The sequence below is a fragment of the Drosophila takahashii genome, chromosome 3R, assembly GCF_030179915.1.
Source record: "Drosophila takahashii strain IR98-3 E-12201 chromosome 3R, DtakHiC1v2, whole genome shotgun sequence".
NCBI lineage: Eukaryota > Metazoa > Arthropoda > Insecta > Diptera > Drosophilidae > Drosophila > Drosophila takahashii.
Genome location: NC_091681.1, coordinates 14,471,038 through 14,497,067, shown reverse-complemented (window position 1 = coordinate 14,497,067; position 26,030 = coordinate 14,471,038). Strand labels below are relative to the sequence as shown.

At 46.7% G+C, this 26,030-nt stretch overlaps 3 protein-coding genes across 7 annotated transcripts in view; 2 read left to right on the top strand and 1 right to left on the bottom strand.

The window, feature by feature from the left end:
- Positions 1–23: 23 nt before the first annotated feature.
- On the top strand, positions 24–20,626 carry Bruce (BIR repeat containing ubiquitin-conjugating enzyme). The gene is given in 34 exon segments (XM_070217335.1): positions 24–417; positions 2,501–2,811; positions 2,872–3,934; positions 4,346–5,089; positions 5,144–5,166; positions 5,168–5,958; positions 6,019–6,239; positions 6,301–6,522; positions 6,726–7,013; positions 7,096–7,510; positions 7,569–7,996; positions 8,054–8,286; positions 8,346–8,457; positions 8,521–9,952; positions 10,020–10,288; positions 10,346–10,521; positions 10,585–11,064; positions 11,127–11,244; positions 11,427–11,498; positions 11,803–12,587; positions 12,651–12,909; positions 12,969–13,192; positions 13,256–13,373; positions 13,431–13,661; positions 13,726–13,910; positions 13,973–14,508; positions 14,573–15,036; positions 15,110–16,462; positions 16,577–16,855; positions 16,914–17,528; positions 17,592–18,417; positions 18,490–18,958; positions 19,026–19,454; positions 19,517–20,626. Coding segments are annotated over 34 exon segments (14,901 nt in total). The 5' UTR covers positions 24–200; the 3' UTR covers positions 20,030–20,626.
- A 482-nt stretch (positions 20,627–21,108) lies between these two features.
- LOC108066623 (solute carrier family 23 member 2) lies at positions 21,109–25,337 on the top strand. The gene is made up of 4 exons (XM_017155222.3): positions 21,109–21,266; positions 22,313–22,932; positions 23,724–24,240; positions 24,310–25,337. The coding sequence occupies exons 1-4, from the start codon at positions 21,234–21,236 to the stop codon at positions 24,859–24,861; spliced, it is 1,722 nt and encodes a 573-aa protein (XP_017010711.2). The 5' UTR covers positions 21,109–21,233; the 3' UTR covers positions 24,862–25,337.
- Positions 24,910–26,030, bottom strand: part of Nuak (Nuak family kinase 1) — a 53,093-nt gene continuing 51,972 nt past the window's right edge. For all 5 annotated transcript variants that reach the window (XM_070217344.1, XM_070217339.1, XM_070217336.1 and 2 more), the window contains one exon: positions 24,910–25,990. In XM_070217344.1, the coding sequence (XP_070073445.1) occupies positions 25,936–25,990 (55 nt within the window). In that variant the 3' untranslated portion in view covers positions 24,910–25,935. The remainder of the gene's footprint in view (positions 25,991–26,030) is intronic.

The window sequence follows — 26,030 nt, the reverse complement described above, 5'->3', positions numbered from 1 at the left end:
TTAAGTTGGCGCCCACTGGGCACCCGATTAGCTTGGCTATCGAGTGGGGGGCAATCGAATGGCAAACACATCTGTCAGAAGGTAGAAGAAGAAGCAACAAATTCGCTTAAATTTATTTTCCCGAATTGAATTGCGAAAAAACCGTACAGCGTATCCCATCCGGAACCAGGAGAACGTAACCGCAGTGGCGCACCTCCGGAATGGCCACGGAGCAGCATCACCAGCAGCGCGTCCTCAAGCAAGATGGCTACTTGGATTTGGGCGACTGTAATAGCGCTCCAGCTCCCTTCAAAAGGCGCAACGTCGTCTATCATCCGCAACTGAATGTCCTCCTGCTGTTCGACAACGGCAGTACGGTCAAGGTCCTGGACGCCAACTCTGGGGTGATCCTGCAGACCTACCAGCTCAGTTCCAATGGTAAGATGTCTCGAAGAAAAAACCATCACACATATGTACACACGGATGGGGCAGCTGACGCACACAGGCGCACGCAAATGTCAATACAGTGGAGAACTGCGAATTAGAACCCACACAGAGAAAAACGGCAATATATCAATAATCTTTGATATTTTTTCGAAGATCAGAAAGGGCTGAATCATATCAGTATAGCAGAGCAATCGATTACACTTTGCAGCATTTTTAGTGCTTTTTAAATTTACCTCGATGGATGCTATATTTTTGGATTCGTTACGAATTCCCAAGTTAAACTGCGTTTTCCAAAAAGTTCCCCGACGCAAGGATTCTTAGCAAAAGAACCTCAAAGTTCGAAAAATGCTGAAATTGGCCAACTTTGCGGAGCTCTCAGAGGCAAATGGATGCATGGTTTGATTCTATGTTAAAGTTTTTTAAAAGATACACCCTTTATCTTTTAAACCCTATACTTAAAAAATTTTTAAGATTTTTTTTAAGGCAGAAACAAATTCTAGAAAACATAGTCAAAAAACATAAAAGTATACAGCTGCGGTCAAAATGGTAGTAGTGTTGCCGCCCTGTGTATTTAAAAGTTTGTTGTTGTAATTGATCTTTTCCTGGTAATATTGTATTGATTATAATTTTACTATTAGACTAATTGGATAAGAAAAAATTACAACATCAAACTTTTAAAAACACAAGGCGGCAACACTGCTACTATTTTGACCGCAGCTGTATGATTTTCAGTTTTTTTGACTATGTTTTTTGGAATTTATTTCTGCCTTAAAAAAAATCCTAAAATTATTTTATGTATGGGGTTTGAAAGATAAAGGGTGTATCTTTTAAAAAACTTTAACTTCGAACCAAGCCATGCATCCATTTGCCTCTGAGAGCTCCGCAAAGTTGGTCAATTACAGCATTTTTCGAACTTTGAGGTCCTTTTGCTAAGAATCCTTGCGTCGGGGTACTTTTAGGAAAACGCAGTTTAACTTGGGAATTCGTAACGAATCCAAAAAAATAGCATTCATCGAGGTTCATTTTTGATGCTGCATAGTGTTATTACTATAAAAACGAAATACAATACTTCATCCTTTAAAATTTAAAATAATTTTTATTGTAAAATATTCCATACTTCTAAATTAAATTAGTGATATTTTTTAAAATCATATGTTATCAAAGATCGTTGAAACATTCGAATATTTTTGCTTTAATGAAATTTTTTCCTGAAACTAGTACTACGCCCGATTTTGTATAGTATTGGTATTCCTCGAATTCTGAATTCTTTAAATTATGAACCATGCTAAAACTTCTGCGTCCCCTGTTTTTCTCTGTGCATGCTAACTTACAATTCATATTCAGTTCGTCATAGCCATGGCTCACTGTGTTGCATTTCTGTACGTAATTGCCTTGCACTTGTCCACTCGTTTGTATGTATGGCTGTGTGTGCTGGCACTTTTTTGTGTATGCGTTTGGCATCAATTTTTAACAAAGCTCTGGGAAATCCTTAAACGGAGAGTGATAATCCAATCCAAGCCCATCCGAGTGATTCCCCCCGGGAATCGAAATTTTATAGACCGTCCTATCGCAATGCGTTTGTTATTGTTTTCTATTAGCCACCAGAAGCACGCATTTGTTTTTGTTTTGCTTCTATTACGCAGTTGTTCAGATTAGTGACCCCCACACCCCCGCTGCCCATGAAATTGTAGGACGGAAACTATTTTCGGGAATGTTCCGGTCTTCAATTTTACGGATGTTGTCTCGTTATCTATAGGGTCTGATTTCATTTCGCATGTAATTGTGACATCTGACCTTTAATGAAGTTTTTGCCTTTAAAAATATTTATTAAAATTTGATTTATTAACTTTCGATTATATTTGATTGGTTTTAGCTTTAAAATTCAATTTTAAATCATTATCATAATTATATATATATTTTAAAAATCACTGCAGAATTTCCAAGTCATATCATTTGAGGCCTTAAATGCCTCGGAGAAGGGAGATCAGAAATCGACTTGATTGTTCTCTGATGAAATCAGCAAGGATGAGTCATATTCCCTTTCTAATGCTTTCGTTTTTCCGGTTTTCCTCAGGCGACAGCATCGTTAATGGTCGCTATATGCCCCTGCAGGACAAGATCTTGTTCTGGGATGGTCATAATCTTGGACTGCGGGGCGATTACAACGGCGTCCTGCTGCTGGACACCATTCTGCAGGCGCCGATTGGCCAAAACGATGACTACATCAAACTGGAGATTATCCTGTCGGAGGCGATCATCTTTCAGAACTGCATTACCGAACTGGAGAGCGAGGGTCTGGAGTGTCCCTGTGACATTAGCAACGAGCTGACGCAGAAGATTAACCAAGCGCAGCTGAATGCCAAGAAGGGCATCAAGGCCCAGCGGGTGAGATTATACTGCTACTGATCGTTTATTGACCTAAACTGACACTTTCTTCCTTTTCAGTGGAATACCATATGCTTGGAGGTGCCCTATTCCAGTCTTAAGCTGGTGTCCAACAATGTGGTCATCCTACTGAAGCGCCTGGAGCGCCACATTCCCGTGCTGGCCATCGCCTCGGCCATCAATGAGCGCCTCACCGACATGCTGATGGGCTCCCGGGTGCCAGACTTTGGCTGGAATTTCAGTAACTTTCAGCGCGTGCTCATGCACTCGGAGGCAGTTCGTCGCCAGACGTTTGAGAAGTGGCCCCATATGGACTACAAGTGGGCTCTGCCCGATCAAATGGCCCAGGCCGGGTTCTACCATCAGCCATCTTCCTCTGGCGAGGATCGCGCCATGTGCTTCACCTGCAACGTGTGTCTTGTCTGCTGGGAGAAGACGGATGAGCCGTGGAGCGAGCACGAGAGACATTCACCGCTGTGTCCCTTCGTCAAGGGCGAGTACACGCAGAACGTGCCGCTGTCCATAACCTACGCCACCAATCCCGCATTGCCAGCACCCGGACTAGGATTCGACATCATCTCCAACAGTGATTATGCGAATGTGCTCTGCACCAGTTGCTCTCAAACGGGAGAGCTGAGCGTTTGGAGCATTGAACGTCACCTGAAGCTGATGCACAGCATACATGTGCCCACATTGCTAAAGGACGTCTTCGAAGAGAGCTTCGAGTGGGCGCGGGTGACGGCCATCTGTGTTCTGCCCAATGCACGAGCCCGCACCAAGGTAAACTACGTGTATTCGGCAGCAAATTATGGCGGAGCCGGCAGCAGCAGTGGAGTAGGATCACATTCGGGATCAAATGCGGTGTCTAGTGGAAAGTTTGGCAGTGTGAATGCCCAGCACATAACCTCCACGTCCACGCTTCGCGCAGGCGTAGTGGGATCAAAGATCGTCTTAGGCGTCAGCGTGCGCCAGAGCAGCGGCGAGCTGGCCCTGCGCATGGTGGTGCTCAACATCGTCGAGGTGGACCGAAGCAGTGAGACCTCGACGAGCGTCAGCAACGACAGTGGCAGCGTCTCCAGCGTTGGCGGTCAGTTAATGAAGTCCTCATCCCCAATGGTCAACGGTGAGCTAATACTTTTTTAAATATGGTTTAATTTTTACGCTGAGACTTGAATCATATTTGTAATATTTATTGATAACCCAGCCTAAGCCTGAAATAGTATATTATATTAATGAAGTCTAATTATTCATTATTCTATTCTAATAATTCTATACTTTTTTAATTTTGATTTAATTTTTATGTTGAGACTTTAATCATATTTGTACTATTTATTGATAACCTAGCCTAAGCCTTAAATATTATATGATATTAATCAATTCTAATTATTCTATTCTAACAATTCTATACTTTTTTAAATATGATTTAAAGTTTTTGTTGAGACTTGAATCATATTTGTACTATTTATTGATAACCCAGCCTAAGCCTTAAATATTATATTATATTTATTAATTCTAATTATTCCTCTCGCTACAGTCTCCGGCGAAAACAATGCGGCCGTGACCCAAGCGAATCTCGAGTCCAAAGATGATGATAACAAGGCTATGACCCCATACGAAAAGTTCACCGATGGCTTCGATAGCAACGGATTTGTGTCCGCCCTGATGACATACAACAAGAACAACGGAGTTAGCCAAAACACCGACGATGCCTCCGTTTTGTACGATTTCGATTTGTGCACCTTGTCCCAGATCCTCGATCACAATCTGGAGGAACCGCTTAGCTTAATGGTCGGATCGAATACGGTGAATGTTAGTAATCTTGGCATGTGCAACGAGATCGATAAACTGGTCGAGGATGTGGAGATGACTCACCAGAACAACAACAATAATAACAACAACAATGAGGCTAATTCCCTGGGCGGAAATTCGTCGAATAACAATAATAACATCATGATCAACGGAAGCACCACCAGCAGCAGCGACAAGATGTCGGCCACCGAGGAGATTGACTGTGTGGTAGAGAGTTGGACGAGTGTAAAGCGCATGAATGCCTTGGATGGTGCCAGTAGTGGGGCGAATGGTGTGACCCACTCGGTGCAGGAGATTATCGAGATAGCCGAGATCTTGCCCACTACTCCGAAATGCAACCAGCTGCTGGTTAAATTGCTGCGCACCAAGGCGCCGGAGACGGAGGGCAGTAAGATCATCATGGCCACCGTGGCCAAGGAGGAAGAGGAGGAGGATGAGGAGCAACAGGCAGATGAGTCAATGGACACAGGTACGAGAAATGTAACTCCTTGAATAAATTGAAATTAATAGTCAACTTTTTCAGATAACAATGCGGAGGGTAATGTGGGCCGCTCAGCTATTGGTGTTCGACTACGACGACACTCAGATATCCAACGATTACACCCTGGCCATGACCTTCAGTCGGGCCAAGTGCCCCAAGCAGCTCTGCATCCTGCCGCACTTCAGTTCGTCTCCGGAGAACAAGGATGCCGGATCCATATGCGTAGTTTGTGCAGACGGAAGCGTTGAGATTTACTCGCTCGCCGATTTCCAAGGCACCATGGTGATCGAGGAGGAGGGCGAGCACTTTGAGTCGGTGGTTTATTGCCGGAATCTGGATAGGCTCTGCTGTTGCTCACGCCAGGGCGGCCTGCTCTTCTACTCGCTGAGCGAGGGGGAGAACGATTCCGGTGACGAACTGCTGGAGATGGAGGATGACTGCAGTACCACGTTAACGCAGGTAGCGGATGTAAGTGTTACGGATGGCGCGCGCCATTTAGCTGGAACAGATCTTTTGGGCAAGACCCTGCTCGCCAGCGATTCCATTTGCGTGGATGTTGGCAGTGAAGCGGCAGCAGCGTTGAACTCGTCAGGCGCCCACGTCCAAACGTCGCCAGCTTCCATGGCTTCCAATGCCAACCTGCTTGCTTACAAGACGGCCGACCTGACACTCGAAGACCTGAAGGTCTTCTACGCTCTTACTCAGTTTGACGATAAGCTGACCGTCTACTCTGCCGAAGTGCCCAGTTGCTGGAACGATCTCGGCCAGGTGCAGAAGCAGCGCAAACAGTCGCAGAATATGCGGAATGGAGGCGACGAACGGGATTTCACACGCACCTGGCGGCTGCACAATGATGCGTAAGTATTTCATATACTTCTATACTATACCATTAGTAAAAACTATTATTATTCCTTCAGAACCACCTGGGACGAACATATTATAGAGCTCAATTTAGCCCAACCCGTTTCTCTGGGTCACATCGATCTTAAGTTCACGGTCTATCAGCAATGCTCAAATCCCGCAGCTATCCAGGTCACCCTACTGAAACAGAACACCAACGGATTTGGCTACCGAATGAAGGGACCTCATTCGAGTTATAAGCCAAATGTCATTAATGACAACATTGATCTCTCTTATAGTAAGTTTGTAGCATTTGCAACTTTAGCTGTTTCCTAATTAATTTGCAAACTACTTTCCAGTTGCCAACGAAAATCCAGTGCTGAGTGAGGAGTATTTACTAGCCCACAATGCGGAGGTTTTGGCCGGTCCCATTGAGCTCTCCTCATGCATTGATCTGTGCGATCAGGGAGGCACCGCCACGCTCACTTCCCCGAAACTGTTCAAGACCCGCACGAGGAACTTCCTGCTGCACATCAAAACAGTGTCGGACCCATCGAAGGATGGTCAGAACAAAACGAGAGGTGGGTTGCCTAGGAAACGGGGAGCCCGATGAAGGAGCGACAGTGCATTTTACTTTTAAGATAAAGTTGGGGTCATGGTTGCCACTCATAACATCGAATTTCGACTACTGTTTGCAGTTGGTTACTAGTGGCAGCTTGTGAGATTTGAATTTTCTATCGAGTTAGGCCGTTGATCTTACCGCCCATATCGCTACCTTTTGCAGCTTCCCCAACTGGGCACAAGCGCTCGCATCAAGTTGAGGAATTAGTGGATCGAAACAAGCTCTCTAGGAACCCCTTTAAAATAATCCGGGTGGTCAAGACATCGGTCCTAAAAGCCTATCCCGCGGCGAAAAGCGCCTGCTTTAATATCATAGAAGTGAACACAGCCAAGTTGCAGAGCAGTGAACCTGTGTGTTTGGCCAAGATTCTAAAAAAGAAGTGCCAAAGCCAGCCAGGTGCAGTTGCTCCCTCTGTGGGACGCAGGCCCGAGCAACTGCCGAGTAGGGAAGGTATTTCCTGGCGCTTCAATTCGTTCCGATAGCCGAGAATCCCAATAAAGTTGGACCTTTTTCTTTCTGTTTCTATTCTCAGGCTGCGACTGGCTGCACGAGATTTCCATCAGTGTGCGAGCGGTCAAGTCGCACAGTCGGATCAGTAATGGCCGCATGCAGCGCATAGCCATGCTGGAGAGCAATGTGTTGCTGGTTCAGCTGTTGCGCATCGCCAGTGATCCGGCTTCCAGTCCGTTGGCCAAGAACATGTCGCTCGACGTCCTCAATTGGATTTGCTTCATCAGGCTGAACCGTTTTCGCTCACCCAAATCGGAGCGGCTTAAGGACCAGATCAACAAGCAAACAGCAGCAAACATCCAAGACCTGCTGGCGCAGCAGTTCGAGTGCATTTCCCTCGCCGAGAAGCATATCGAGCAGTTGCTGCGGAACTGCGTTATCTACAGCGAACGCAGCACGGCCCACAAGTGTGTTAAGCTGCTGATCATGTTGACAGAGTAAGTGGAGAAAATTAATTGCTGAGATATATTAACTCAAATCCATTTTTACTTGCAGGGGTGCAACCAATCTGCCAGCAGAGGTGCAGGATCACACAACGCTGGACTATAGCTTCAAATCGGCGATTGCCAACACATTTCCGGAACTACCGCGTGCGCAGTGCGGCAGCGTTGTGCGCTGGTACATGATGCTTACCTGTGCCACATCCACAGCCCAGTCGAACAACAGCATCTCCGAGCAGGCTATCAATCTTCTGAAGGATATTGCCACAGAAATCGACAAGCGCTGGGATCCTCACTGTGCTCTGTTGAGCACGCGCTTCGGCCTCTACGGATATCCCTTCGAGCCGGAAATATTTGATTTTGACTTCCCCAACGTGAGCAGACAGGGTCCCGGCTCATCGGTGGCCCTTACAAATGTGATACGCAGCAGTTCTACTATTCTGCCGGTGACGGGACTGGACATTAAGCGATTGAGCTCCATAGGTTGCATTTAAAATAATTTAATTTATCATAGATGATGGCAAAATTCTTATATTACAGACGGCGTTGACTTTCGTACGTTTCCATATCTGATCCGAGGAAAGAGCATCAGTAACCAACTGCGTGGATTGTTAGAGGTGGTACAGCTGCACTTTAACTGCGTCCAAACCTCTGAGGCAACTCGAATCGACAACATCGACAGTGTTGGAGGGAACTCCGCTGCCAATGTGGTAATTGAGGATGTGATGATGATGCCAAAGTTGGTGGTGGCCAAGGAGAAAGGCGAGGAAATGGTATGGCCTGAAACAAAGAAACGAAAAAGTAAGAAATGTAATCTGATAATATTCACTAGCTCAACGACCTAGTTAACGATGTGGAATGTTTGGTGGAGGAGATGAAGGAGAAACAGGGCAAGGTCGATTACGATGCCTTTGGTTTGGTCAACGGGTTCAAGGATAAAACATGTAAGTTTTCTTTGGCATTACTTTGGGTTACCCTATTTTAATATTAAATTATCTCTTTAGCAGGGTCCTCGCTCGCAGACTCCCTCGAACACGCTCTGAAAGAAGAGGTTAAAATAGAAAAAGCGGCCATCATGGACAAGCTAAAAATGTCCAAGTTCCTGCCCAAGTTATCGCTATTCGAAAGTTACATGCAGAAAAAGATATACGAGCACATCTCCTTCGATGACTTTGGCAAACTAGACAACTGGGATGGTAACACATCGCCACCGTTTAATTTGGAGATGGGAGCCCCCATTGAAGGCCAGGAAACTACTCCTGACCCCAATCCGTCTCAGCAGTCGACAGGAACAGGAGGTGACGGCATACTGGACGATGCCGCGGAGAGCGAGAAGATCATGGAGAATCTAAACGCCAATCCTTGCCAACCGATTGCCTGGCACAAGCTAATCACTCCCCCGCCCAAGCAGATGATCGTCATCGATCGGATGCACTCGGGTGCTAGACGATTTGTGGTACTGGACTTTGGCCAGCATATTCTGCTCACGGATCTGGTGATTCCCTCGTGCGATGAACTGACTTCCCTGAACATTGACATCTGGTGTTTTGACGAGGAGACAGACTGCACCCGTTTGGTGCAGGTGAATGATATCCAGACCAAGACACTTGTGCTCAGCGACATTCAGCCGGCGCCTATTTGCCGGTTCTTAAAATTAACCATTATTGGCCGAATTGGGATGTCGTCCACAAAGTGCAAAGTACCCCTGGGACGCTTCTTCGGTCATCCGGTGGTGCTGGAGCACGACGGCTACGGGGATCAGCTGATGAGGTTCATCAAGCAGCCCACTCAGAGCCTTCAAGCGCAATTAAAGTCGCTAAATGCACTGTACGAGGATGTGCATTGCCGTTACAGCCTGGCCAGCTGTAAACTAATGGATCTGCTGGCTCCCATGCGGAATAGTGAGCTGTCGAACGTGGCTCACCTGCAGGCCTTCATCAACAAGCAGCGCGACGAGGAGCTTAGTGGCCTGGATAACAACAATAAGGTGGTTTCACTGTACGACGAATGCATGCTTCTGCAGTATCAAATCAATGTTATCCGGAATGTGGTGCTGCGTTTGGAACGAGCTCTTTCCCCCAACGCGTTGAGTAGCACGCCTCTTCCGGGAGAGCCGATTCCAATAACGGAGGAAATACTGCGTGCTGCGTCGCGGGACAAGCTACGAGTACTCAGTCTGAGTTTGGTGGAGGTGCTTCTGCACTTCTCCATCGAGTATGGAATTAAGAACATCTTGCCTGTTCACCAGAAATTCAATGCGGCCACGGCTAAGGCGCTTTTCAACTCGCTGGTAGTCTACGGCGATGCACAACTGCAGTTGGCCACTTGCTCGTTGCTGGTGCGGATGTGCTGCTTCCAGCCATGGTGGGGAGACTTCCTCGCTGACACCTTCTGCAGCCTGTTCTCGGCGCAGAACTGCAAGGCTTTCCCCCAGGATCGGTTAGTTTTCAGAGAGCACTGGTAGAAATTACAAATCAATTAATGTATTTTTCGTTTTCATCTACAGCATATTCTTTTTGCTTACCTACCTGGGACGTCGCAGCATTGCCATGGGCGCCTGCCGATCCATTGTGATTGACGCCGTGCTCAAGACGCTCGTCAAGCTGTTGGCACCCATCTCCCCGCACTACAAATATCAGTCGGAGCAGCCCAGCACGTCTGCCAATGCTGCTGATCGCAATGCAGCCATGGGCACCACATCCGATCTTCAACTGATCACCTGGCTACTTCTGTTTCTATCCGTGTGCCTCGACGACAACGAGCGCAAGGATAAATGTAAGGGAATTGAATCGGGCTGGTTTTTTATATATATTAATAAATATCTTATTGCAGCAGCTGCTCGCTGGGACTTTATGAGCTGTGAGAGCGACTTCACCAAGACCAGGCCCAGCAACACTCCCAACAGCAAGCAGTTGCGCTGCTTTAAGAAGCGCATCATCCAGCAGAACAAGTACTCGGTGCAACCTTACACGGATTGGGGAAAGAAGATTTACATGATACAAAATGAGGTAAGTTGACTTATTAACTTTAAATGGTAATCAACAATATAATATTTGCCCATTTTTAACTAGCATCCTGGTATATTTATGGAGCTCTCAACGAAATCAAAGGGCAGTGGACCTACCAAGTCGACATCCACCGGTGGCAAGATCAATATGGCTGGCCTCTGTGTTGGTGGTAGCAGTACAAGTAGCGGTGCATCCAAGAGTACGGTGGCCTCCTCATCCTCGCCTAAGCACCAGGATGTCACTGGTAGCGATGGCGAACGAGACAGCAATTTTGACAAGGGCTTAAAGACACTGCGAATGGCCAACATCAAGGTGGTTATTCGCGGGCTCTTTGCTCTGCTGCTGGAAATGGATTTCGATTGCAACATGGACCAGTTTCTGCTCACCTGCAAGGTAATCGCACGTCTGGTGGCCGCTTGCAGACCGTCTGTGCAGCTCTGTAAGATTGTGACCACCGCCCAGCTGGAGCAGCTTGTACGTCTATCCGTGTGGAATGATCAGCAGCAGCCCTGGGCTGTCCATGCCATTACGTGTTTGCTTCAGGTGAGTAAATAATTAAATATTAGCAAAAAACCATAATTGATAAACACGCATTTTTCTTGCAGGACCTTTTGGATGCAGACAAGCAGTTCAGAGACAACGATGTCACACCCACTAATGACACACCACGAACCATGGAAGCCACAGTGCAGGAAACACGAGATTTATTCAACGACTATACCTGTAAGTTATTAACTAGAATTTAAATTAACAAGCAAAATGCTTATATATATTTATGAAAATTAAAAGTTATATATTTGTGTGCACAAATATGTGCACTTTAAATTACTTTGAAAACCTTTTGCAAAGGTATTCGAAATCCCTTGGCAGGGCATAGTGAAACAATGAATTTTCCATTCTTTTAGCCACTGCTTCCTCGTGCACTGAGGCACAATTCGAGATGCTGATGCCGACAGCAAGAGAATTTTATCAAGAGGGTAAACATAGTACTATTCTTAACCGTAGAGCCTTGCATGTTATTGCAAGGTTGATTCATAGATTTCCTGACTACCGCATATTGTGTAAGCAGGGATCGTATTTGTTTTGAATTTTAATAACAAAAATTACAAAATTAAATAAATCTGGTAGATTTATGATGTTAACCATTTACGGTTCCTGCTACAAGACCACTTTCCCCATAGCCAAGCTTTTAGTTTGATCCCAATTAAATTTAATTTGAATACCCGTATCCTGCAATTGTATAACAAAGCACTCTACCACTGACTGTATTCACTTTTGCAGCCGTCAAATACAATTACTTGCCATCATTGATTGAATGCGATGACACGGAATTCGACGAGATGCTGAATGACATCGACATGATCGAGCGTACGAAGCCAGTGACCAAGAAGGAGAGCAACGCCCTTTGCAAGAACACCTTCAATTTCTTCTGCAAGTCCATCTCCATAGCCCTGGACTCTCGGTTGGACGTGGGCCTGGAACTGCACGTGGAAACGCAGCTAAGAAGGCTCACGAATCGCACTTCCCTGGATCTCTACTCCTCGCTGCCTCAGGTGCTGACCAATGAGTTTGTCTCTCCGCCACCGGAGGCTGCTCCTTGGCCAGAGTACTTGACGCAGCTGTGGTCGGGTACAGAGTACAATGGCCGCAACACATATGTGATGTTCAAGAAAGTCTTCGACTCCATCCTGGCGGATTTACACTATGAAGACACTTGGGTGCACTTGGAGCAGGTGCTGCAGATGTGGCTCACGCTGAACTGCGAGCTCTCCGACAAGCCATACACCAGTGGCATCACCAACACGGATGTTCCGAAGATTCCGTTTGGTGCCAATGCCGTGCAGGGATTGCTCCTCGCTTTGGCCTGGCACAATGACATCAAGCTGCGCACCTGGTGTCTGGGCTTCCAGTGCCTGTTCCTCGCCTGCAACTCACTGCCCATCGGCGAGGATGCGGACTGCACTCGCATCAACGAGGTCATTGTGAATGATGAGAACTTTGAGAAGATGCTGCTGCGCTTCTTCTCTGGCTATGGCATGAGCTCCTCTATAATAACCAACCGATGTGTAAGTTATTTAGCGCTGAATTAAATATGAATTTGTTCTAAAATGTCATTCATTTACCTTCAGGCTGGACCAACCATTTGCAAGCACCTGCATGAGTTGCTGCTTTGGCTGCACAGCAAAAGCGAGACCAGTGGCATTCCCTGCAAGCGCCGGTTGAAGGACATTTTGCTGCATGTTGTCCTCCAATTGGTGCAACCTGGTGGCGCTATTAGCAACCAGCAGGGACCCATCGATGCCCAGAATCAGCTGGTTCGTGATCTGCTAATGATGCCCAACGACAAGGGAGATCTCAACATAGCCCTCAAGATCACCGAAAGTGTTTGTATGTGATGGAAATTCTCCTTCATTCGAATATTTTATTGAATCCTTATTTTTGCTTAGCTTTCCTGGTGTACAACAACATTTCCAATGGTGAGAAACTGCAGTGTCAGCGTGGAAATGAGAACAATACGGCTGGCAACAACTTTAGCAATCTGTTTGCCAATGTTTTGGGATCGGAAAATCCCGCCAAGCAGAATGCCACAATCTGCGACAATTCGCTTATTATAAATCTGCTGAAACTATCGTCGCACATGGTTTTGACGGAGATGCCCAGGCAACCAAGTGTATGTGTCTCCGCACAGAATGTATTGAAACGTATCTCATCTGTATTGTATTTATTTTGACAGGAGGTTACCATACCCGAGGAGGAGGAGCTGTCCAATCAAAGTCAAACGGATGAGACCAAAGCAGAACAGTTAAATACCGAAGGACATCGCAGCAAAGTACCATGCATTGCGGATTGGGGTAGGTTTTAAATCATAGTTTCCCTACAAACTTTATTAATTATTGCTGCCGTTTTAGTTCTGCGCCATTTCCCCACAATGAAGCGCCTCTTTGGAACGCTTTCCCAGTGCTCTACAAACACTTTCACCATGATGTCCACTGGCTGCTTTTTCTCACTAAAGTCCAATATGGTTTTGGATGATCCGCAGACAATTGCAGACGCCGTCTTTAGTTTGATGATAACCCTCAGCGATAAGGCGTCCAATCCTCGACTGGTTGTGGCACCCATTTGCCAATACCTTGAAGAAAGTAAGTTTGTATTGTATGTGAAACCTTTTTTTCGAGTATAAAAGACGTTCTGCTTTATTAACAGCCACCATTCAAAGAAACGCAACGCTGCCGCGTCTGCCGCTCTCGGAACCCTTCCTGTGGTACATCTCAAAGGTCCTGGAGGTCACAGCGGCAGTTCAGACGTTTACCCAGTTGGGTGGAATTCAGATTATCTGTCACAACTTGGTGCGACTGAATAAGACGATCATCAATATGCAGCCAGGACTGGTAAGAGTACATTTGAAAGAATGTTACCCTCCAGAAACAAATTCTATATTACATTTTTGTAGATCTCTTTGATTATGCAGCACTTGACGCGCCATACACGCTTCAAGCGAAACAGTCATGTGGCGGCGAACAGTGCGTGCAAAAAGACAACGACTGGCACGGGCACAACAGGCGCAACGGCAGCCCAGCCGCCGAGGAGCGGTGCTCAGTACGATGGATTGATAAACTTTGCACCCTTTTCGCACATTGTCTCCGAAAACGATGCGGCCCAAAGTGCAGAGGTGCTAATCTCTAATCCCAATAATTCGCATCGAAGACCACGATCGCCAGCGTGGAGCTACATGTTCTATCCAAATGAGACGCACGTGGATCTGACTATCACGCTGCCCACGGCGATTCTGCTGAAGGAGGTTCAGCTGGTGCCGCACACAACGAGTCTGGCATCCTGCCCCTCGGCGGTGGCGCTGGAGTTGTCAAGAGATTATGGGGTGGGCTCCATCCCAGTGGGTGCACCCATGGCCACCACTGGGCTGACCTGCATCAGGCTGAAGTTAGCCAAGGCGGAGGTGGCTACCAGCATTGTTCTGAGGCTTTACAAGTAAGTTCAAGGCAAAAATTGCCAATTAATTTACAAACTTTAATGATTTTATCATATCTTGCAGACCCAAGGATTGTGGCAATGTAGGCCTCGTACAAATCGCTGTGCTTGGCCAGACAATCTTCGGGAATCGCATGCAGGGGCTTCGCTCGCCAAGTCCATTTATCGATTCTCTGGCGTCATGCTCGTCGCCCTTGCAAACGGCAGCTTTGGCCGCCATGGATGCGGATGCCATGCTAGAGGACGATGCCTTTGCCAAAACGAGCATTGGCTGGGTGCGGATCCTATCGCGCTGCTTCCATGTGGCCGCCTTGCAACCCGACAGCAAGCTGGCGGACCTGATCGCCGCCTACCCGGCTGCATATCCGGGTTTCCTAGAGGCCTGCTGCTCACTGCTCAATATAATGCCAATGATTCCAAGTCTTGCTCAGCAGCACCTGGAGACCATTTTGCTTAAGTTGGGCGCCTACAACCACGAGCTCAGCTTGCAGCTACTTCGCACGCTCCTGTGGCACACAACTCCACAAGGTAAGTCATTCCTTAGTCCTACAGAATCACGAAAAATAATCACGTTTAATAACTAAACTATTTTCCCTTTCAGTTTTCAAACTCTCCAGCGATGCTGTGTGCGATCTCATCCACGAAGTGGTTACCGGCTCGACGGAGCACCTGCTGGACAAGTTGCGCGTCCTGATCGACTGGGTGATGCAACTGCACGATAACTACAGCCAGCAGGCGCGCTGTAACAATCCACAAAGTGGATTTGTCAAGGTGATTGCCTCTATTCTGTGGAAAGTGCAAACCCAGCAGCAACTACCCGAGCTGCCACTCCTCATTTCATCGTCGCTGTTCGAGACCTGTTTCGAATGGGTGTCATCGCTGGAGAACGATGAGCCTCTGAAGAGTAGTTTCGACTCCCTGCTGTGTGCATTGTGTTACATTAAGCCGGAGCTGTTTAACCAGCTATTGGTCAAGTTGGGTGTGAAACTGGAACCTCCGGCTCGCGGACAGACGGATGACAGCAAGGTGCAGAGCGGCAGTGCTTGGTTCCGGCGCGAGGGCAGCGAGAATCTAACAGTTCTGCTGCAGCGTCCCACATTCCTGAAGACTCTGGCCCTGGCTTGCCAGTCTCCGGCGGCAGTTTACCAAATGCTGGACTCGGGACTCCCCAAGCTGTTGTCCCACGCCATATACGAGTATTGCATGCACCTGTTGCCCGGTTCGGAGCAAGAAGTTTCCACATCCACAGTCGCTGCGGGGGAAGAGGATTCCGCAGCCAGCAATCCGGTTGTTGCTCCAGCGGATGATGAGGACTCCTCGCTAACAGACTTCGACAAGGCCGGAGCAAGTGTAAGCCATAACACTCCACTGCTGAGTAGCTCGAATGTGCCCAAAGTGCTTGACTTCTTCGCGGAGTGCTGTGCCGAGGGACCGATGCGAGATTGGCTGGGCACCATGCAGGGCTCCGTGTTCTGGAAGCCACTGCTGCAGCTGCTCTGCAACACACATGCCGCCCAGTTCAGCAAGACGCTGCCCATGCAGCAGTCCTTCATCCGCTTGGAACGGGCCACCATCAACTTCTTTACGCGGGTGAGCGCCTGCCATCCTGGCAACCAGGAAGTGCTCACATCGCTGCTCATCGGAGCCATAATTTGCAAGCCGCTAAGGTCTTCACATGGGGTTCGACCCACAATCTCTGGATTCACCAGACAGCTGGTGCTGCAGCTTCTCCTGGAGAACGAGCACATCACCGTGTCGGTAAGGAGTCAGCAGCCTTTGCAGCGGAGGGACACCCTCTCGGCCATCTTGGGCGGGAATTCGAGTGGTGCCAGCACTAGCTTGCCCGTGGCAGCAGTAAATAACCACCCGGCCAAGCGGAGCAGCGCCCACCACATGCTGTTCACGGTGACCACCAGCACCACGTGCCAGGAGATTATGCAGAATTGCGTTAGTGGTGAGTTTTTTTAATCATATATCCATTTCTACCTATTAGTTTGGTTTTTTATTCTTTGCCTTCTATAATTAATTTATTTTATTTCTTTTATTTTATTTGTTCGTGACCCCTTAGTGTATAGTAACCTAGTTTATCAACAACCAACAGATCAACGAGCTGGCGAGGCGTCGGCCTCCAGCAGTGGCGTGTCGAGTGCGACTGCCAAGTCGAGTGACAGCAAGCTGGAGAAGAACAGCTTCCTGAACTTCAACAACGTTGAGGCGGGCAGCATGGAGTTCCTCACCGTTGGAGCAGCTGTGGCAGCCAAGGACAAGCGAATAAAGGATGCCAAGAACCAGGCGGCCATGAACAAAGACAAGGAGACTCAGACCAGCTCCATGAACTTGGCTTCCAGTGAGGATCCGCTATGCTTACAAATCAAATGTGTTCTTAACCAAATACTCTCTTACAGATATTTTCAACGTTGAAGAGTTCTTGCTGCAATCGGCGAATGCAGCCAATGGCAATCAGTTGGTTATACCAGAGTATTCGGATATCCTTTTGGCTGGAGATGCGACCATTTCGCAGGTGTTGGCCTCTCTCCAGGATGCAGGACATTCGCTGTCGACGCCCTGCATTTCGCTCGACCTGGTGCCCCAGCAGCGAGCGGATGATGCGAGCGAGGCCAAGAAGACCAAGGCCGCCTGCACTGAGCCGTTGCCATCGCCTCTGCAACGATTTTCTAGCAGCGGCGGCCTTTCGCTACTCGCCCACTACCTGCCCACCGTCTATCCGGAGCACTCGGGCAGGAAGACCACCTTGGTGGTTAGCGAAAAGGAGAAGAGTCCGCCGCTCTCTGACTGGGTGAAGCTGGAGCCGAACGACGAGATCTACGAGGATCTGGAGGACACCATCTGCGAGCCGGCGGCAAAGCAAGCAACTGTCAGCTCGGTGCCGCAGCACTCGCTAGCCGCATTCGGATTGTTCCTGCGACTGCCTGCCTACTCCGATGTCTTGCTGCGAGACAAGATGCGAGCGCAGTGCCTTCTTCGTTTGGTGCTGGGCGTCACGGGAGACGGCGAAGGCAGTAAGTAGAATAATAGAAGGATCATTTGATTTCCAGCTTGTAACCCCACTTTTCCCGTTTCAGATGATATATACAGTCTATCGCTGGCTCCCTCGTTGCCCACCCTGCCCTTCGAGGTGTTCCGGCAGCTTCTGGATAGTGTGCCTCTGTCGACCGACGACGGCGTGCTACTGCGTCGCGTAGTCATCGAAGTGGGAGCCATGCACCTGGTGCTCAACTGCCTGGGTATTTTCTCGCATCAGTCGCACAACAACAGGATTGGAGCACCGATCAACGAGCCCTCGCCAAGTGGAGCCAGCAGTGGCAGTGGCACCAATATCGCCAATGGCAGTGGAAACGGAAGTGCTAAGGCAAATGCACCGGAGGAGGCCACGCCCAGTGCAACGTCGGACGATAAGAGCCACATGTACTGGGCCAAGGGTACGGGTTTCGGCACCGGTTCTACCACCCAGTCGTGGAATGTGGAGCAGGCGCTGCTGCGGCAGAAGAGCGAGGAGGAGCACGTGACGGTGTTGCTGTTGGTTCTGGCCAGTTACATTAATCCGGGTGACTGCATACCGAGTGACATGTGCGGCGAGGACATCCTGGCCTATCATGATGTCAGAGATGTTACCGGCGAGCTGCCGCCCATCTTCCAAACACTCCTGCAGCAGTCTTGCCTAATCCCCGCCCTCAGCTCCTACCTGCGAAACGATTCCGTGCTGGACATCACGCGACACATTCCGCTGTACCGTGCCATACTGAAGCTTCTGCGCGCCCTGTCGCTGTCCAAGATGCTCGTCTCGCTGCTGCAGCCGGCGGCCAGTGGCAGTGGGGAGAGCACGCCGCCCATAGTGGAGCTCCTCACGAACATGAAGACCTGCGTGGACACGTACGCCAAGCGGCTCAAGTGAGTGCATGATTTATGTTCTGTATTATCTGTCATTAACCGATTAATATTAATTAATATTAATATTCACAGAGTCAACAAGAAGTCGAACATCAAGGGTCAGACACATCAGTTGACCTTCAACATCGATGACGGCGACGATGAGGGACTGGCTCTGCTCATTCCGGACATCCATGAGACAAGCGTCTTGGTGCAGAAGACCACGGATGCGGATGCCCTGATCAACATGCTGCACACCAACGAGGACGGCAGTGGGCAGCTGGAGCCGCTAAGTAAATCCATTGAGCAGCGCTACCTGGAGCTGATGAAGAAGCGCCAGTTCGACACATTCGACATGATTGTCGAGTCGGATAACAACAGCTTTCGGTTTGTGGTCTCGCACCACTTTGAGAAAATGGTGCGGCTCGCCGGCGATCGCTACCATCCGTCTCGGGTCAAGCGGCTCGCCCAGGAGGCGGTGACCCTGTCCACCAGCCTGCCCCTCAGCTTTAGTAGTTCTGTATTTGTGCGCTGTGATACGGATAGATTGGACATCATGAAGGTAAGTTAGCTCCTTTGTTTTATGAATTCCACTTCATGCTTACATGGTTATTATTCCGATTTACTAGGTACTCATTACTGGTCCGGCGGACACGCCATATGCCAACGGGTGCTTCGAGTTCGATGTCTTCTTTCCGCCGGACTACCCCAACCAGCCCATGCTCATCAATCTGGAGACCACGGGCCGCCATTCTGTGCGCTTCAACCCCAACCTCTATAACGACGGCAAGGTGTGCCTGTCGGTTCTGAACACCTGGCACGGTCGGCCCGAGGAGAAGTGGAATGCGCAGACCTCGAGCTTCCTGCAGGTGCTCGTCTCCATTCAGTCGCTCATACTCGTCCCCGAGCCGTATTTCAATGAGCCGGGCTTTGAAAGGAGCCGCGGTACACCGAGTGGCACCAACTCGTCGCGGGAGTACAACAGCAATATCTATCAGGCATGCGTGCGGTGGGCGATGCTGGAGCAAATACGCAGCCCAAGTCACTGCTTTAAAGATGTGAGTTTTACTTGCAAGTACCATCATGGCAGAGTTAATTTTATTACATTTATTTAATTAAGGTCATTCACAAGCATTTCTGGCTGAAGCGGGAGGAAATCTGCGCCCAGATCGAAGGCTGGATCGAGGAGCTGGGCAAGCCTCAGTACACCGAGAGGGCTAGTCGCACTATTTCCTTCAACTCAATGGTCCTGCGGCGTCACTATCGACACCTGCGTGAGGAGTTATCCAAGCTGAAGCCGCCTCGTGGCCTCGAGGACTTGGATGCGCCGTTCAATCCGGTGGCCACGCTGCCACCGATGGATGTCTCGGCGGCTCCTGCAGCGGCAGCCGCCACAACGACCCAGGCGGGAACAGATGATGCGATAGTGCCGGACATGAACCTGCTCGGCGAGACAGCGGATGATTGCGAAGTTGATGGCGATGCCGAAGGCGACGGCGATGTGGATGACGGCTTCAAGGGGTTCCCACAGGAGGAGGGCTTGCTGACGGGAGAAGAAGAAGTCGTAGAAATTCTGAGTGATACTGAGAACGAGAGCAGTGTGTGGCAAGAGAAAGAAGAGGAGGAGCTGTGAATCCCTAGCTGGTAGAGTTGGATTTGCTGTGATGCCCAGAAGCTGCTTGCCCAGGCCTACCGCATCTTCGCGCTGCCCTAGACATTTTTTATTTATATGCTATGATTTTTGTTTTACGCCTTTCCTTGTTTTAATTTTTTGTAAGAGAGAGACTGCAACAGAACTTGGTGTGCTTTACTTAATGGAACCGTAATGATTAATGTTAAACAAATTACGCTCATGGCGTGCACACATACAGAATGCATACACTCCCCCAAAAAGCATTGTCAGAAACTTTCCATTAAAAAAAAAAGAAAACCGAATATCCCACACCATACAAGTATGTATGATTATTGTATCGAACTTTTTATAAATGCTTATATAAACGGATCTATCCATTTCTACAAGAATAACCCGTGTGTGTATAGAATAGAACGGACATGCATGTCATTGAAAATATCACCACTATAAAGCAGTAACAACAACAAAAACCACCAAAACTAAATTAATGTGTATTAAACTATGTATGTACGTAGTAATTTAGTTAAATATTTACAGAAAATGTGAACAGTTTCCAATTGAAATAAAACGCGAGATAAAATTTTGTTTCCCCCAAAAGTGTGCAGTGTTCTCTTTGAATATTTGGGCCACAATTTGATCATAAAGATTGCTCATGGCCTAACGAAAGCGAAAGATTATATATCACATTTGGGTAGTTTATGAGACGATATCTTAATAGCACTTACTTTGTCACTTTTATAGGGTAGCATTGGCCTTTAATAAAATATTGTTATCTCTTTGTGATATTTTTCGGCTGCTCAACTGAGTTGGATCGCTCTCAAAGTATTCAGATTTTAGCTTAGTTTTAATTTTTATACACAATTAAATTCACTTCTAATTAGCTGTGATAATTTTCATTACCTACGGAACGTTAATTTATTTTACTTTCACTATTCCCTTTTTATTTCGAGTACATTTTTTGAGAGCTGACTGCAATCGATCGCCTCCTCTCAGATGCTCTTGAATTAAAGGCCCTGTTCTCAAAGAGCTGAACGATATAACTATTGCCTCGATTGAGCGAAATTCGACAAGTGGCTGATAGATCTTGCCATTGAGTCTCGGGATTTTGTCGCGTTCGGACGTATAGCGGAATTCTTCGGGAGTTTCTTCCGTGCCTTATGCCCAATTAGTTTATGGCGGATATAAAGTGTGAGCTCGTTTGATCATGGAGCTAAATAATGTTACCGTCGAGGATGGCGTAAGTCTATAGTTTCTTGGCATAACATTTTTTGGCGATCGCGTGGATTTATATAAGAGCAATTCTCCCAGAGGACGCTGCATAATTGCTAGCGATTGTTGCTTTTCCTATTTTGATTTTCATCAGTTTTGTTTTGTGATGCATTTCTTCACTCAACTGCAGTTTTCGCTTAATTGTTTCTGATTGGCGCCTTAGAGGGATAAAACCGTGGAGATAACACCCCTCAATTTACAGTTCATTCACAAATATTTTTTAAACGATCTAGGGAGTGAGTAACTGTCGGTCTAATAACATCCAATTGTAATTTGTCATTTTTATGCGGCGCAAACCTTTCAGTCAACAATGTTGGATTCAACAAAAGACTGATTTATTAACTAGCCAATCTCATCAGCTATTAATTTATGGTCTGATTAAAATTACCGATCTCAACAAGCTGAGAAAAACCGGCGTCCAATGATCTCCGCACTGATACTCACGCTCAATTAATCACGATTGGCGACCAGAGCCGTCACTCAAACTCGGGCTAAGATTAAATTCCTCCCTCCATGGGACGTTTTAAGCCATGTAGTTATGTAAATAAATTCAAAACTTTAATTGCAATTCTCATAAATAAAACAATGAAATTTCCGCACTCTGCAATTACACAATAAAAAGTGAGAATATCTTTATGCCCGATACTAAAAACCACTCATTAACATAAACAAATAGAAATTTGCATTAATAAAATATATTTACACTGATCAACAATATTAATGGAAACTTATCTTTAAAAATGCCGGAATTGCTACTTAAATCATCATTACAAGTTGAAATTATCCTCCTTTTCAAATAAATATTAGAAAATATTTCAAGAATTATTCATTTAAATTATGTGAAATACATAACATAACTTGGTAATTAGGGAAATATTAAACCAAACAAAAAATCTAAGATTACCTACTTATTTATTACAATATTAGATTACATATGTAAAAGACGTAAACGTTAAGTTTTTGATTAGTGTTTAATAAAGCAATATTTTAATTAGCATTTATATTAATTTCCAGGCTGATGCGTCCAAGTCCCACACTCAAGCTTCTAACACGCCTCAGAATAATGAGAAACCCAAGCCGCAACTGCTTTACGCCATCAACGACAATCCCCCATGGTACCTGAGCATCTTCCTCGCATTCCAGCACTACCTGACCATGATTGGAGCCATCGTTTCGATACCCTTTATTTTAACGCCGGCTCTGTGCATGTCAGACGAGGACGCCAACCGGGGCATTATCATATCTACAATGATCTTCGTGACGGGAATAGTGACGTACTTCCAGGCCACGTGGGGCGTCCGGCTGCCCATTGTACAGGGTGGAACCATTTCGTTTTTGGTACCCACCCTAGCCATTTTGGCCCTGCCGCAGTGGAAGTGTCCGGAGCAGACCGAGATGGACTCCATGAACGTGGAGGATCGACAAGAACTGTGGCAAGTGAGAATGCGGGAGCTATCCGGCGCCATTGCCGTTTCCGCCATGGTGCAAGTTATCCTGGGCTACACTGGTCTGGTGGGAAAGATCCTCAAGTATGTGACTCCGTTGACAATTGTGCCCACAGTCTCGTTGGTGGGACTCACTCTGTTCGAGCACGCGGCTGACACGGCTTCGAAGCACTGGGGCATTGCCGTGGGGTGAGTATTGCTAATTAAATGCAAGTCTATTTAGAGGAAAATCCAGGCCTTAGCTCAGAACATTAAATATGATTGCTTTCTAGTTATTACTGCCTAATTGTCAGTACTAAATTCACAAATTGCATTTGAATAACTCAGAATGACTAAAGCTTGCTTTCTTTAAAACATCATAATTTGTCAAAGAAATGTTTTTTTTTTTCGTAAATTCCAATCTTTATTTTCCGCTTTAAAAAACAGTTTTTTAACCGATATGTATTAAAATAAGGTCCAAATATGGAATGTCATACCTTGTTGAACTCGTAATTTTATCCCCAATCGATTGGCATTCAAGGCTGGAGTTTTTTATTTTTGTCCATTTTTCTCAAAAAATTGTGATGTAACCCCTTATAAAAATTTCAAAAATGGGTAAAAAAATAAATTTTCAGGAAAGTGATGGGGATTGTTAGTTTAGATTGTTAGCTGCATAAAACGGTAGATCTCTTAGCTGTAGGCCTTTATTTGTTCAAATTTCGAGTGAAAAACCTCAAAAAAGGGGTATTTTGTATACATATTAATCGTAGAAATAAAGGATATATTTTATGTAAAAGTTAGAAGAAAGCGTTTGCTATATCCTATAAATTATATAAATTCTTGATCAGGGATCATGTCTGTCTGTGAATACTTAGATATCGGAAACCATAAAAGCTAGAAAGCTGTGATTAAGCATACAGGCTCAAGAGATTTCTGCAATATATTCTTAATAATTATAATAATACTTTAGTTAACATTGAACATTTCTAAATTTTCCACAGAACCACTGGCATGCTGACGCTCTTCTCGCAAATAATGTCGAATGTATCCGTGCCAATTTTGGCCTACCGCAAGGGTCACGGAATGGAGGTTCGGCAGTTCCAGCTGTTCCGCCTCTTTCCCGTGCTGCTGACCATAATGATAATGTGGGGTCTGTGCGGGATTTTGACGGCCACCGATGTCTTCCCTCCGGGACATCCTTCTCGCACCGATGTCCGCCTGAATGTGCTGACCAGTGCCAAGTGGTTCTATGTACCGTATCCGGGACAGTTCGGTTGGCCCTCGGTGACGCTCTCCGGCGTGCTGGGCATGTTGGCCGGAGTCTTGGCCTGCACAGTGGAATCACTCAGTTATTATCCCACTGTGTCGCAGATGTCGGGAGCCCATTCACCTCCGCTGCATGCAATTAATCGCGGTATCGGAACCGAGGGATTGGGCACTGTGCTCGCTGGTCTTTGGGGAGCTGGAAATGGAACCAATACCTTTGGGGAGAACGTGGGCGCCATCGGGGTCACCAAAGTAAGATTAATCTAAGATACATAACTTAAAATTCAGGCTAAGGGAATCATTATTTTTTTTCAATTTCAGATTGGATCGCGTCGTGTCATCCAGTGGGCAGCCTTAATAATGGTACTACAGGGGGTAATTGGCAAGTTTGGAGCCATCTTCATCCTCATTCCCGACTCAGTGGTGGGCGGGATCTTCTGCGTGATGTTTGGCATGATCATAGCCTTCGGCCTGTCCACGCTGCAGTATGTAGATCTGCGATCTGCTAGGAATCTTTACATCCTGGGACTATCCATATTTTTCCCAATGGTCTTGTGCCGCTGGATGCAGAAGAATCCCGGAGCTATTGACACCGGGAACAAGACAGTTGATTCCACCCTATCGGTGCTGCTGGGCACCACCATTTTGGTGGGCGGAGTTTTGGGATGCCTGCTGGACAATTTGATACCGGGAACTCCGGAGGAGCGGGGCTTGGTCGACTGGGCAAATGAGATGCCCCTGGGTGATGATAATGTTAACGATGGCACAGCCACCGATTACGATTTTCCATTTGGCATGGATGCGATTCGCCGTTGGAAATGGACCTACTACATTCCCTTTATGCCAACCTACAAGCTCCAGAAGCAAAGCTGATTGGATTATCAAAATTGCAGCCGTGGGATTTAATGTAAATAACAACCATTCAATTGGTGATTCGGTTTTTATTTATTTTTAGAAAACGCTGTTCGTGCGCTCACGCTCTAATTACAATTTGAACTTCGAATTCGGATTCTACCCAAAACTCTAGATCTATTACTTTTTGTTCCGTGTTCTTTGTTTGTTAATTTGCTTGTTAAATTCGCTTATCGTTTGTTGCTACGTTTTAACTAACACTCGCTCACAATTCGCATATTTTCTATTATTTTGCAATAACATCAATAGTCCTAGCAAACGAAAGTTCTTCCTATTAAACACTATTCAAATCTCGAAAACAACCCATCAGTTCTGTATAATGCAAAAAAATTGTTGTTAAAATTATTTCATAGAAATTTTAACGCATTTTCGGCGCGAGGTATTCTCACAAAAATAGCATAGAAAATACATATACATATATTGTGAAACACGTCCCTTATTTACTTCTGTCTCTCTTTTTCTGTCCGTTTCCGCTTCCGTTTAAGTTCCGTTCCGCTTACACACTTACAGATTAAAATCAACGCTTTATGACTATTGGCTAAATCTAAAACCACCGAAGGAACCAAGGCACAATCATTTGAAAATCGTATTTATATGCACACGTGCATTATTGAGTCACGATCTATGGCTGAAACTCCGCTATTTCCGAACTACAACAAACCTACGACTAGGGGCAGCGTCGAAAAGTCTGCACTAGAGTATAACTTTGGCTAAGTTCCATACAAAAATTATCAAAAATCTCTAAGCCTAAGTGGGGTTTTGGGTATATGGTATATAGTATATAGTATGGGGAATCTGGGATCCAGTCTAGAACTTGTGCTGCTCGTTGTGATGGTGGTTGTAATGGTGGATGGCGCCGGGCGGTTGCTTCTTGGTGCCGCCGCTGCTGGCACGCGAGGATGACGAGGAGGCGGTGGTGTTGGGCGGCGTGCTCATGGCCTGGCCATGTCCGTGCCCGATCCCATGTCCGGTAGTCGTCTTCTTTCGTTTGGAGTAGTAGCAAAAGATACAGAAGCCGTTCTGCGGTGTGGTACATCAAATGTTTGTCGGACTGCGAGTGGCCGATGAAGTGCGATAACGTGATCCGGAGCTGGAAAATATATTTGAAAATAGTTATTACCAAATCTCTT

Bases quoted from the DNA above. Each gene is read 5' to 3' on its own strand.
- LOC108066623 (XM_017155222.3), top strand. From the start codon at position 21,234: ATGGAGCTAAATAATGTTACCGTCGAGGATGGC. The intron at 22,933-23,723 runs GTGAGTATTGCT...AATTTTCCACAG, and splicing joins CACTGGGGCATTGCCGTGGG to AACCACTGGCATGCTGACGC. The intron at 24,241-24,309 runs GTAAGATTAATC...TTTCAATTTCAG, and splicing joins GCGCCATCGGGGTCACCAAA to ATTGGATCGCGTCGTGTCAT.